This window comes from Camellia sinensis, chromosome 15, assembly GCF_055761805.1.
Source record: "Camellia sinensis isolate YWXY chromosome 15, ASM5576180v1, whole genome shotgun sequence".
NCBI lineage: Eukaryota > Viridiplantae > Streptophyta > Magnoliopsida > Ericales > Theaceae > Camellia > Camellia sinensis.
The window spans coordinates 72,573,313-72,588,045 of NC_138975.1; the positions used below are offsets into that span (position 1 = coordinate 72,573,313).

Sequence of the window (14,733 nt, forward strand, 5' to 3'; positions counted from 1 at the left end):
CGTCGCCCTCCTGGACGAGGATTTTCTTTAGCGCCTCTTCGCTTTTCTCGGCTGGTTCTTTCCCGACATCTTCTAGGACTTCCATGTCCTTATCTTCAACTTCCGCTTTCTTTGGCTCCCGTATACTACAGGTGGATTTTATTGCTGCCATGGAGCAAGTTTTGGCTTGTAGTTGATCCCCTCTAACTTCTTCAATCCCATGCTCTGTTGGGAACCGGAGTAGTTGATGCAACGTTGAGGGAACTGCCCCCATTGCATGCAACCACGGCCTTCCCATGATGATGTTGTATGGTGAGGGTGTGTCAATTACCAGGAATTCTGTCCTGATCTTCTTAGTGCCGGCTTGTACTTCTAAGCTTGTTGCACTCAGTGGCCATGTCGGTGTTCCATTAAAGCCGACCATCGGGCCGCTTGATTGTTCTAGGTCATCGGGGTGAAGGCCTAGCTCTTTGTAACATCTGACATACATGATGTCACAGGAGCTGCCTTGATCTATTAGGATGCGTTTTACTTGGCAATCCCCAACCTGGAGGGATACTACCAAGGCATCATTATGCGGATGTTGGACCAGTTCTAGGTCGGCTTCAGTAAAGGCTATCATTGGCCCTTGGCATTCTTCTGGCCGATGTCTCTTTTCCCCGACTTGGTAGATATGCTGTAAATGTCTTACCCTCTGGGTTTCTCCTCTGACTTCGTTTTCGTTGACCCTTGAGTGGATCACATTAACCACCCTCGGTTCTCCTGCTTGTAGTAGCTGTGCTGGGGGAGGGGGTGCTGCTGGTGCTTGAGGCAACCTTGCCTGCTCTTCCTTTGTTCTGGCCTCATCGACCAGGTCCCTCAGAAGGCCTTGTCTTACCAGGTCCTCCAAGTGTGCTTTTAAGGCTCTGCAACCTTGAGTTGGATGCCCTTCTTCATTGTGGTAGGCACAACGTCTACCAACGTTCCTTCCCATGAATTCCCCCGGTGCTCTTGCCGGAGCCCTGAAATAAGGTTGATTTCGAATCCGATCTAAGATTTTATGGATTGGGATCCGGAATACCGTGGTTACCGCCTGTTTATTTCTTAATTCTATTTCTTGTTTAGTCGGCCCATTGTTGACTCGGCCTCGCTTTGGCGAGCCGTTTCCTTTTTCTTGTTTCACTTCTTTGTTTCCCGATGTATCTTCTTCGGCCCTGGCGTATTTCTCAATTCTTGCCATGAGTTCTTCCATACTTTTTGGCAATGTTTTTGCCAAAGACTTCCGTAGTGGGCAGTCATCTTTCAGGCCGTTCTTAAAGGACACGACTGCTACTTCCTGGTTGCATTCGGGTATTCGGTTGAACACCTCGTAGTACCTCTTCGCATAGGCCCTGAGGCCTTCTTCCTTGGTGATTCGTAGAGCCATCAAAGCATCAACCCTCAGGGGTTGCAGCTTGTTGGTCACGAATCTGGCCACAAACATCTCGGCCAAGCCTTCCCATGTCTTTATGCTTCCTTTTGGTAACTTGTGGAACCAATCAGATGCAATTTCCCCAAAGGATGAAGGGAATACTTTGCAGAGCAACGGCTCGTTCCCGCTATATAACGCCATTGAATTTAGGTATAGCCCGACGTGAAAGTTTGGATCTGACTTACCATCATAGATTTGAAACCTCGGCATACTGAATCTTTTGGGCGGTTCAAATTTGTCCAGTTCTACCGAGAAGGCTGTCTTCGGTTTTACTGGGGAGTTTACCTCGGCTTCTGCATTCTGCTGCCTCCTCTTGAGGTAGTCCCTTAAGTCTTCTTTGCTCCTCCCTGGAGCTCGGCTGTCTTTGGATTTTAGTCTTTTTGGTACACTGCTTTCGGCCTCGTGGTGGGGTCGTTTGGATCTTTCTTCATGGGTTGTGTCAAAATGGAGTACTTGCCCCTGAACATGTCGATGTTCTTTGGGGTCTAGATTCTTCATGTGGTGTGTCCTTCGGGACTCTTCTTCTCTCGGCTTTTCCTGTCCGACTTCCCTGGAAGGCCGGTGAGAATGCCTTCCGCTTCTGGTATGCTGAGGGACCTCGGGGATTGTTTTTCTTCCATCCTTCTGAGTGTTGTTCGCCGGCATCGGCGTATCTTGCAGCGGGTATGGTGGCTGCATAACATTATTCTGCATCATGAAGTTGACGACTGACTGGAGGTCCGCCAACTTGTTTGCTAGTTCTTTCACTTCCTCATCCCTCCGTAGGCACCTGTCCCTCCACACCTGGAGGTTATCTTCATTGTAGTACTTTCCTTGGTTTGCTCTTTTTGACGTGTCGCCTTCTGGGATGATGTCGTTCTCTCTGTGACCCTGGTCACGGGCTTCTGCATTGTGGTTATCTCCTTCGATGTCAAGGTCAATTGGTCTGCCACTCCCAGTGGGAGCGTCATCCCCAATATTTTCCTGCTGTCCGTTACTGGCCATCTATTCTTCCTTCGTTCCCACAGACGGCGCCAAATTGTGTGGGTGAAAATCTGACCATACTAACCGTTTAGTGATCAGCTGGAGAGCACAAGCAGAATAGATGGCTTAAGCAACCTGAAACAGAAAGAAAAAGCTCCGGCGGTGGTTCTTCCACCCGGGGGCACTCCGACGATCAAGTCAGTATATCTTTCAAAGATAATTAAGTACTAAACTGAATACTCAAAGTATAAATTACATACCTTAGACCCACGGGGGTGCCTCTCTTTTATAATATACTCAATCCAAGTCCCACTAGAAGTATGACTTCTATGAACTCCAATTTACTGTTTACTCTGGACTCTTCAAGAGATAAAGATAAACTCCCTAAGAGCTTTATCCTTATCTTGGTTAAGTCCCCCTCTTTGCCTTAGGACTCTTGCCCCTTATCTCGGATTCCGATATCTTCGTAGATGACCTCGGCTTTTCCGAGATTACCTCGGCTTAACTACCAGGGCACGTGGCACCTCGGCTGACACGTCGGCGTCACCATGCCACGTGTTGGTATTCAGAAAATACATCCCCACATCTATGTACCCATCATTTCTAACCAATCACAACTCATGCTTGTTTTGATTCTCTACAATTTCCTTATTTTCAAATACATTCATATATATATATATATATATATGTTGTATAAATTGTGTGATAACATAAAACAAATAGATTCATACTCGTTAATTGAAATTTCAGAACAAGCAAACCATTCTGAAAATTACAATACACAACAAAATAAAATAACATAGAAAAGCAAACCGAAACCTACACTAGACAATGTCCTTAATTTTTTTAAATAAATTTAAAAAATTCTAGATATGCATAAAATTTGACAAGAATAATGTGACAATGTTAATTAATGTGTATTTGATTTTATTGTTGAGCCAAATAAAATAAAATAAGATTGAATGTATAGCTTTGGTTGTGAATCTTAAAAAAAAAAAAAAAAAAAAAGGTTGTGAACCTTAAAAAAAAAAATTTAAAAAAAAAGAAAAAAAAATTAAATATATATTTAGCTTTGGTTGTGAATCTTAAAAAAAAAAAAAATGGTTGTGAACCTTAAAAAAAATTAAAAAAATTAAAAAAAGGAAAAAAATTAAATATATATTTAGCTTTTGTTGTGAATCTTAAAAATTAAAAAAAAAATGGTTGTGAACCTTAAAAATAAAATAAAAAAAGATTGGAGGTATATTTAGCTTTGGTTGTGGATCTTAAAAAAAAAAAAAAAAAAAAAAAATTGGTTGTGAACCTAAAAAAATAAATAAATAAAAAAAAGAAAAAAGATTGAATGTATATTTAGTTTTAGTTATGAATCTTAAAAAAAAAAAAAAAAAACATATGGGGAAATTAGTGGGTATCCATCCCCAACCCATCCCCTGTGGATATTTAAAGAATATCACCTACCCTACCCAATGGATAAGAAAAAGAGAGGAAAACCCATATATTTGGGTTGGGTCTCCATGTATACCTACAGGGTAGGTTATCCATTGCCATCTCTACGTGTCACTACAGGAAAAATGGGATTTAGCGGCGTTTACTTAATGGCGTTTTTATAAACGTCACTTTTTCTAATTTTTAGCGACGCTTTATAAACGTCGCATTTTGATTTAATTAAAACGGTACCGTTTATTAATAGAAGTCGTTTTTGAACGCCTTCAAATGTCTTACCATGTTATCCCACTCTCACTCTCTCCACAACTCTGAGAATCAGAACCTCACTCTTTCTTCAAAACTTCATTATTGATCTCTCAAATCTCTCACTCACTCGCTCTCTCTCTCTCTCTCTCTCTCTCTCTCTCTCTCTCTCTCTAAACCCTTCGGTCTCAGAGATTACGATTCAACCTTCTTCAGCTCGGTGAGCACCACCGTCTACAATCTCAGTTTCGTATCCTCTCTCTCTCTCTCTTTCAAGCTCTTCCTTCCGTCTATTCTTCTCCTAGGGTTTGGATCAACTCTCCTCTTGCCTGACTATGTTGTGAGATCTGAGTTCGAACGGTAAAGAAAGCCCTAGATTGTTGTGTTTTGGGGGTTCTTCTTGTTCCTTGAAGGCAATACCGCTACAGTTATTGAGACTAGGTCATCTCTTTTTCCCCCTCAAGAAGGTAAGATTTGAAGTTTGAAGCACCAATGTCTTCATGTAATCGAAATTTCTTACTCAATAACATGTTTCAGATCTGAGATTTCTGATTCAAAATTATGTTTGAGATTTGAAATTTCTTATTCAAAAACATATGTTTCAGATCTGAGATTTATCTTTCAAAAATATATGTTTAAGATTCGAAATTTCTCATCCAAAAATATTTGTTTGAGATTTGAATTTTTTCATTCGAAACAATATCGTTTAGATATGAGATTATCCTTTCGAAACAATACCTTTTAGTTATTATTATTATTATTTTATTTTTTTTGTTATCAATTCATGCTATATTCATTGAAAAAGTGTAATAAATTATTGACCAGGGACAACTAGATGGACCACTAGGTCAACTTCCCTGTCCCATTTAATTCCTCATACTTGTATTTTGGTTATATACTGGAAGCATAGTAATACAGATACGTCATCCTTGATTTTTTTTTTTGTCTTTAAATGGTTCGATAATGCTTCCCTTAGGGCCTTGTCGTGGTCAATTTTGGTTTCATTTTCTTCTTGGTATGGCAAATTCTATAACTATGCCTTTTTAGTTCAGTATTAACCACTTACAATGTGATCTACAGCTGTAGAATGTTAAGAATATTAAATCTGATGGCATTAATATGTAACATATTATTAACCAGGTCTTCACTTATCTCTTTTTTGTTTTTGGGCTGGTGGGTCTGGATTGTTAAAGTAACATCACTTTTAGGCATCAACAAATTAATTAGCTAATTGTCCATTCCCATCAGAAACCTCTATTATTGAGAAGTGTTGTTTGATTCTTTCTCTTGTATGCCCAGGTGTACTCCATGTAACTGGTGGGCCACCTTTTGAACTGTCAAAAAACTAAAACTCATAACCATTATGAACCTGCTGTTTAAAATTTAAAATTGAATTAATAATTGAATTAAGAATTGAATTAAGAATTTAAAATTTTACCTTGCAAGTGATGGTAAAATTATTAATAATTGAATTAATAATTCCGAAACCTTGATCACATCATGGTATGATGATCTCCTTATCTGTGTCAAAACAAACAAACCAAATCCCAAATCTCAATCTAAAATCCATAACCCTTTCAACAAAAATACAGAGCAGAGGCATTGAGTCAACAATCTAAAATAGGGGAAGACTGTAATTTAAACCCATAATGTAGTTTTTAAGTGTTTTGTGGTACAATAGAATCTTGTTAAGATGTGTTTCAAGTGTTGTATTGGTTTTTCTGCAGATCAATGTGGTGACACAGCGGGGTTTTGTTCTAGTAGATGAGTGTATCCTGCCAGTGCACAAGGGATTTATGGTATGTGGTTATTACCTTGCTATTTGCTACTTCAGGCTATATGCTTACATTTTACACCTATTGCATATTTAGCGTTGCTCTCTTCATATAGTTGTTGAACAAGTCAGTGGAAAAGATCACCTGCTCAACCATTTGGGCATTCCAGCAGCTTGTTTCACTCACCCAGAAATTAGTATGGTTGGACTCACAGAGGTGAATATCAAATTTTCCAATTCCCATACCAAACCCGCAAATAGAATAAAATAAATAAAAAAGGATGTGTGCATTTTTATTCCCTCTTTTGTTCTTATTGGGTAGTGAAATAAAAAAGGTTACCCACCATATTCTTGTAATTTACCTCTAGTTGACTAACATCTAAAATTTTGCAGCCTCAAGAGAGGGAGAGAGCTGAAATAGAGGGGTTTGAAATAAGTGTTGCCAAGACAAGTTTAATAATATCTATGGTAATTGATATAATTTTTTTTTTGGGTATGGAGGAGGGAGCGTTGGGTTGATGGGTCTAATCTCCCAAGCTGTCTATGATGGTGACCGCCACGTCTTAGGGTAATTTCTCTCTCTCTCTCTCTCTCTCTCTCTCTCTCTCTCTCTCTCTCTTCTCCACTCATAAACTCCATTATTTATTTTTTTGCAGAGTGATTCCAAAAACTCTTATGCCCAGAGAGGTAATTCACTGCACTTGTTTCCTCATAATTTCAATTGAAACTGACTTCATTGAAATTCTTTAGCGTTTTGTTTTTATTTTTATTTCAGTGTATGTGCTCATTCAACATTCACCCCAAATGTGTAGATATATGTTTTTAAGTATTATTCAAAATAATATTTTTATTGATTTAAGTCTAAATATTTTATATTCATAACATATATTTAACATCTAAATGTGTAGATATATGTTTTTAAGTAATTTAGAAAAAGTGACCGAATCTTTACGATTCCCGATTCGATTCGATTCGATTCGCGATTCGGTACAAGACCATTTCGATTCAACACTTAGAAAGAACTTGGATTTTGGAAGCCAAAAACTATGCATTATTACCAAGGTGAGCATCCCTACTATCATGTGCTGTTGTTTCCTTCTTTTTCTCTTACTTATTTTCCCTTTCTTTCAGCTCATAGAAGGCACCCTGTAAATTGCATTTTGCAAGCTCACATAAATCATGCTAGTTTACTGTTGGAATATGTTACTCCAAATTGGGCCTGTGTAACAAACAGAGTTGTTTAGAAACCTTTCTTCTTCTTCTTCTTCTTCTTCTTCTTCTTCTTCTTTGTATGTGTGTATTAATAACAGAATCGATTCTTGACCATGGGTTGTTATTGGCTCCTTTTGAGTCTTATTTTAAGGAGTTTCATGAATTAAGATTGGACTTTCTGAATAGAGAAGCGGCTGACTGCAGTTCCTGAAGCCAGCTTGTAGCGCTCTTAGGGTGAAAATGACTTTATTGAAAAAGTTATCATCTAATCGTATATGAATATGTTTATGTGTATGTATGTATATTTATATATACATATTTTATTACTGGTTTAGACTATCTCCTCAAATTCATGAGTATTGTCACTGACTCACAGCAATAACATGGATTCCATGTATGTGCTCACCGAGAGTGGATTGCTTGGTGGTCAGAAAAAATGCTCATCGTGATTGGTCAGGAATGGGGCTGTAAAGTTGCTTGATAAATGTTGACAAAGAAAAGAAGGAATGAATTTGGAATTTCTTATCTGAATTAGTTTGGTAGGCCTGGGAATGAAGTGGTTTTTAAGGTGTTGAGTTTCCATCATATATGATGTGAGAGTAAACTAAATTCCATGGTTTCGGCACCATCTCTTCATATCCTTGAGCAAATACTGTACTAAAACAACATGGATTCCATCTGTGCGGTTACTGAGTGGAGATTGCTAAATGCTCATCTTGATTGGTCAGAATGGGATTTTGAAGTTTCTTGTTAAATGTTGAAAAAGAAAAGAAAGAATCAATTTGCAATTTCTTACCTGAATTAGTATGGTAGGTCTGGACATGTTTTCAAAGTGTTGAAAATTTCCATCATATGACATGAGAATAAATTCAATCCATGGTTTCTGACGTTCTAGGACAATTCATGCCTTTGGTTGGAATGGATTGGTCACAGACTGGTGTTGCACATCTATATTCTCCTATTAAGGTTTCTTGCATCTCCCTCTTATGTGTTTTTTTATTTGTAATTTTTAATCTATTCTTTTCAGTTTAAGGTAATGATGCATATTGCAATTCATGACTCCATAATTCAAATAAATATTTTCATTTGCAGCCACCTTTTTTTTTTTTTGGGCCAAAAATCTATGCAATCATGTATTTACTCCATTTTGTCATTGTGATTTACGCTATTGGCTTTGCATTGCTTTGTTTCTCATTTCTTACTTTTGTCTCTGGAGTTTGAGAATGGACAATTCTGTACATTTTATTATCTCATTACTTTTACTACTTCCCTTGTTGTGAGGTGTCTTGTATTTACCATTCACTCTAGAGTACTGTAAGGGGCCTTTTTTGGGTAAGGTTTCATAGAGAGTGTTATAGAAAACTGTGCTGCATTGAGAGGTTGAGAGTCTTCTTATAATCCTTATTGAGTATTAAGGATTTGTTCTCCATTTCTGCAGTAGATGTAGGCACACTCTGCCAAACCACGTATATCTTGTGTCTTGTTTTTGCGTGTGTGCTTTTGTTCTATTATTTACTGATTGATTGTGTAATTGGAATCACAATTCTGAAAAACATCTCTACTGACAAGATTGTTAAAAATTTTCATTAACCAGTTCTGTTCTTTCGTATTGCAGGAAAATGGGTATCATTTACTTTTTTACTGCAATCACTGAAGGGATCTTTTTTAGTGCAATAATGGATACACTTCAATGAGGTTAACCCCAAGGACACTAGTGTGCCGTGTCTGGTCTATGATTTTTCCATTTTTGTTATTCTTCACCATTCATTTGAATAGAAATTGTGTTTTGGTACTGTCAGTTTATCTCCTTTCTTCTGTTGACTAACTCAATTCCCACCCATTTTCCCCCTTGGTTCCAGGAGGATTATAATTCATGGAATTACTGGAAACTGCCTCCTGCTTTGGACCTGAGGAACCACACGCACAAACAATGAATCTGTAACAGAAACTAGATTAAACACACAAAAGCAACACAAAGATTTACATGGTTCATTTAACGAGAGGGCTACATCTATGGATTCGTTGTGATTTCACTATGATCATAATAGAGGAATTACAAGAGTTTCTCACACTCAATTTCACAAACTCACTCTATTGATCTCACTAATAAATAGGTTTCTCACACTCTCAAGACTACTATAATAGAGTTACAAATGAGTATTTATAGAGCTAGCCCTGAAAAAAGCCTAGACAGCTGGAAACTGAAGGAGATATTTGCAACCGGCGTTGTGCTCAGAGGCTATTTGGCACTAATGACAGTAGTATTTTTCTGGCTTATGAATGATACCAAATTTTTCTCGGTAGGAATATATTTTCTCGTGCATAAAATTGTAACTTTACCCAAATGTTATAGGTTCAATTTGTTTACCTACTTTGTTAAACAATGTAGGACAAATTTGGTGTGAGACCATTGGGAGAGAAGAGGCCTGAACAGATGATGGCTGCATTGTACCTACAAGTGAGTATCGTGAGTCAGGCTCTCATATTTGTTACAAGGTCTCGCAGCTGGTCCTTTGCTGAACGCCCTGGACTACTCTTACTCTTTGCTTTTGTAGCCGCACAGCTGGTATGAATTTCCCAATAACCTACTAATATTCATGTGCAAAGACAAATATCTCTATCACAATGTGCTTGATATCATAGTAATGGAGTTAGTTTACAAAATAAAATTTTAAAAATAAAAACATATTTAAATGAAATACAAAAAAACAAAGTACTATATGAAAAATCCTGAACTTATCTGATGAATTTGGGAATTGAATTGGATAGGCTTGTTCTAATGGAGGTGTAAACTATTCTGTAATTTGACAGATTGCCACCTTGATAGCTGTTTATGCTAAATGGGGTTTTGCAAAGATAGAAGGATGTGGTTGGGGCTGGGCCGGTGTCATCTGGCTTTACAGTGTGGTAACATATATTCCGCTTGACTTACTCAAATTTGCGATCCGCTACGCTTTAAGTGGGAAAGCTTGGGATACCCTTTTGGAGAACAAGTTAGAATTCAAATTCTCTAATAAAGGGGAATTTTTTAGTATATGATTTTGTTTGAATTTTTGTAGTTTTCTTGTGGTTTTCTGATGACTCTTTAGTTCTGGTACTTATTTTTTTTCTTCTTTTGTAACAGACTGCTTTTACTACAAAGAGTAACTATGGGAAAGAGGAGAGAGAAGCACAGTGGGCTACTGCACAGAGGACTCTACATGGCCTTCAACTACCGGAAACCACTAACCTTTTCTCTGACAAGAGCAATTATAGGGAGCTTTCAGAAATTGCAGAGCAAGCCAAGAGGCGGGCTGAGGTTGCAAGGTGAGTGATTATTTGCTCTTTTTATTTGACTTACATATATTTTAAGTTTTGTTGCCGGAAAAAATTTCTAGAACAATTCTTTAACCATGAAAATAGTTGAAATTCAAGATGTCTAGATGATTCCTTGAACATCTAATTGAATACTATATAGAAAATAAATACAGATTAAAAGTGGACGTCTAAAACAAAATGGAATACTAAATCAACGAACACAAAAATGACCGATTAGATTTCTAAGGTGCTCAATACCCATTGGCACCGTTTCTAGTTTCTCACATGCGATACCACTAGACAACTTAGATTACAAATGGGTTCTTGAACAGTTCTAAAGACTGGTTGCATTGTGTTTTTCTAGTTTACGGTAATTCATTCAGTTTGGGTAATGATTCTTCATTAAATTTAGGTAGATGTCGGCATCAACAGGCAGTGATGATTCTTCTTTTTTATGTTCTAAAACTTAATTCTGTATCTGATTTTTGTACCTTGATCAGGCTATAAATGCTTGTTTTGTTGGTGCTCCATCTAGATTCATAATGCTGATTTGCATTAGTTATAGTCACTCTGGTTATGCAATCTCTTTCTTGAAAAGTGACTGTTCTTAGGTTATAGGACGTCACACTTGAAGTTAAACAGAGTTAGGTTCAACTTACTTGTGGTGTATGGATGACTATTTTTACACCCCTTAACAAGTTTTCATGCGAGTTATAGTTTACCAAACTTGCATTTGGATTAGTTATCTTTTTTTCATGCTTATCAAGCATGCTGCATGCAATCATACAAAAATCATCCTTCAGTCACCATTTTTTTATTCTGGAAGAAAAATCATCTCTTGACACAGAACACAAATAGAAGTGGGGACAACAAAATAAGTATATATTTTTATGCCAACAGAGGTTGATTAAGTTGGTAAGGATTAGACACTTTGCCTCCACGGCTTAGGTTCAATTCCCGCTGCCAGCAGTCCTCCTTAGTGGGCGATCTATAATAAATTAATAATAAATTTGAAGATAGGTTGTCACATTAGGTCATAACACCTCGTAGCGACTTGAGTGTCTAGGAAAAATCTCCCTAACTATTGATCAATTTTATGGTGGAACATAGAAATTAGTTGCAAACTCCTCGTAGAGGGCTTCTTTTATGCTATAAAAATTAATTGTCAATTATTTTCTTGTCTCCACATTGAATATTTTCACATGTGGCAGCTATACTTACTCGGGAGAAGCAAGTGAAGAGTTTGACAGGGATGATAATACTTTGACACTCATCAAACCATCTCCTATGCCTTCAAAGGATATTCGAAGTCCACTTGAAGTCGGATCAGTACACGGTGGAAACAACGGGGTATGGAACATTGATTTGGAAGAAAACAAGATAGAATAATTTGAAACCCAACTCTATTTGATTGTGAGAAGCTATTTAACTCCGAATGATCATCCTAATGGATATGAAGTTGCTACATGTAGAATTTATGTGAGAAGAGAGGGAAAAAGCCATTGAATGGAATATGATGAAGCTTTTTTTTATTTGTTCTTGTTCTTTTACCTTTTCCCCCCTCTAATTCTTTTTATCTTGTTTAATTGGATTATAGCGTACTGTATGGTTCCAAATGTATCATCTTGTTGCATATAGTTTAGACTCATCTTTGGATATAGTTGGAAGACAAGTGGTATTTTTAATATTATAAGCCATATTAGTGTGCTTTCTATTTCTTTTTAATTTTTTTGGGCTTCTTGACCATTTTGATTTTAATCGATGTATTTAAAGTCTGAATTGTTGCTATTCTTAGGTATGTAATGCATTGTTTCTTATTTTTAATTTTGTTTTCAAGCTTAGTTTATTTATTATTTTAATAAACATCAATTATTAGTTCTTAATAATTGTTTGATAGGTATTTTTTTTGTTCAACCATATAAAATTAACAAAATTTATAAATTAAAAAAAAAGGTTATGGCGGCGTTTAAACGTCACTATATTCCACCGCAGGGGGCTAGATTTTTAAAATGTATAAATGTTTATGATGGCGTTTTCAAAAGCGTCGCTAAATGTCATAATGACGTCATTGTACAGTTAGGTAGGACATTTGGCGGCGTATACTAATATATGACGTTTTTCAAACGTCATAAAGTTATAGCGACGGCCGCGTCATCGACGTTTGGTACTAAACGTCACAAAAAGAATTAACGACGTTTTTAGTACTTTTAGTAAATTTTCCAGCAGTGTGTGAGAGATAGAGATAGAGATAGAGATAGAAACAGAGAGAGAGAGAGAGAGAGAGAGAGAGCAGCGAAAGGGTTGGAAATGGAGGGTTGTAGTGGTAAAAGGGGCCAAAAGGTGGTAGCGATAGTAGAGAGAGTCACTAGAGGGATCGTTTGAACGGAGAAGATGTGTGTTTTAGTGGGGAAGAGAGGTGGAAGGGCTGAGGGTTAGAGATTGGAGATAGCAATAGTGACTACCGGAGGTGCTGGTTGGAGGTGGAGTAGAGTTAGGGTATAAAAGATGAGGATATGCTTGGTATTATGATAAGTGTTAAAGAGAGAGTCAAAATTTTGAATTTTTGTGTGGTGTAATTAATTAATTTTATTATGTAAATAGAATTACCCTCATTAATTTGGGTAATTTTATTTACATAACAATTTTACTCCAGTAATGCTAGAGACCTCAAAAATTCTACCAAAATTTCCCATACTCATATGAGACATTTAGTAGAAATTTTAGTAAAATTTTTGGGGTCTCTAACATTTTTGATTTTACACCACTTCCTATAAAAATAAAAAATCTTTTTTCATCTCTTTATATATTCTTTTATTCTACATGTACCTTATTCCTAACTTACTCGTTTCTATTTCAACCAAAATTTTTTAAACCCTACTCTTCCATCCTTAACTACTACAATTGCTGTCGTCGTCGCCACCACTATCTCTGATCACCACTCTGCAACCCCAATGCCATGGCCGTCACCTCTCAACCCTTCACTATAACGGTTCCAATTTAGACCTGACCCTTTTCGTGCTCTTAGATCCGGGATTTCGTATCTTTAATTATTATTTATGCCATTTATCATCTTGTTGATAGTTGAGTTGAGTTGGTGATTGTGTTTGAAATAGGTTGGGAATTAGTTTTTCAAAAGAGTTGTTCCCTTTTTCACTTCGAGTTCGCTCAAGCGATACTTTGGTCGCTCGAGCGGTCTTTGAGATCTCTCAGTATTTTTGCAGACCTATAAAACTTCTGGAAATTGGTGATCTTCACTCGAGCGGTCATTTGCAGGTCTGAACTTCCAAAAGGGGATCATTATGCACTCAAGGGGCATTTTTAGTCGTTCGAGCGGTGTTACATATTGTGTCTGACACTCGAGCAGTCTGTGCGTATATCAGTTCAGAAAAAGGGAGATTTTTTGTCACTTTTTCACTCTCTCTCTCTAAAACACTCCAAATCCTAATTTCTTCATCCTCTCTCTCTCTCTCTCTCTCTCTCTCTAGTTCTTGCCTTAAAACCCCAAATACTTCCTAATTTATTGATTTCTCCTCTATAGTTTCTTGGAGAAAAGGTAGAGCTCGTTGAAAGCTTTGTTTTCATCGTAGAGAATCTCATTTTCGGCCTTGTCAAACTTCTACGCTTGCTCTTTTCCTCTTTTACTCTTAATGTAGGGATTTCTTCAACTTTTAGTATGATTCTTAGCTTAGTTATTTGCTCTTTAAAAATGTTTATTGATTTGCGGATTTTGGATTAAACTTGGGGTTTGATTTTGAAATGTAATAGAAGGGTTTTTTAAATAAATTTCTGAGAAAGGTTGTGGAAGTATGTATATTGTTGAGTTGTGTTGAAATGTTAGAAATATCTTTCCTTAAATATGACTTTGAAAGTAAATGAGATTTTGTTTGAGAATCAATGATGTTTGATTTGTGAAAGAAAAGGAAAATATGTTGGGTTTGAAAAGATAAGAATAATGCATCTATTGATGATGAGAGTAGAGTTGGATATGTATTATCGCTCCCATTTTGAAAATTATGAGATTGTATCTGTTGTTGGAAAATTATCTATTGAGTAAAAATATCTATTTGGGCTATCTATGGAGAATTGCTTTGATTGTTGTAGAAATTGCATGAGGATTTGTTTAATTGAAACTAATTACTCATACATCTTGCACTGAGCATTGGTTTATACTTAAACATTAAAAATGTATTGTTTTTGAGAAAAATGGCTATATACCTTGGTGAATCTAGTTAGGGGGTAGTTGTAGTTATTATGTTGGCCTCTGTGTCCTTAGTGAAAGTCTAGAAACTTGCGCGGTTAGGTGCCAATCCTTTCGGTTAATATTGGTAAAATAGCTTTGGTAGTGCTTGTATAGCTTACTGGTAGACAC

At 36.9% G+C, this 14,733-nt stretch overlaps 1 protein-coding gene across 1 annotated transcript; it reads left to right on the forward strand.

The window, feature by feature from the left end:
- Nucleotides 1–7,943: 7,943 nt before the first annotated feature.
- Nucleotides 7,944–11,753, forward strand: LOC114277869 (plasma membrane ATPase 4-like). The gene is made up of 8 exons (XM_082908322.1): nucleotides 7,944–8,033; nucleotides 8,095–8,100; nucleotides 9,182–9,367; nucleotides 9,457–9,633; nucleotides 9,879–10,060; nucleotides 10,192–10,373; nucleotides 10,777–10,864; nucleotides 11,576–11,753. The coding sequence occupies exons 1-8, from the start codon at nucleotides 7,944–7,946 to the stop codon at nucleotides 11,751–11,753; spliced, it is 1,089 nt and encodes a 362-aa protein (XP_082764448.1).
- The last annotated feature ends 2,980 nt before the right edge of the window (nucleotides 11,754–14,733 follow it).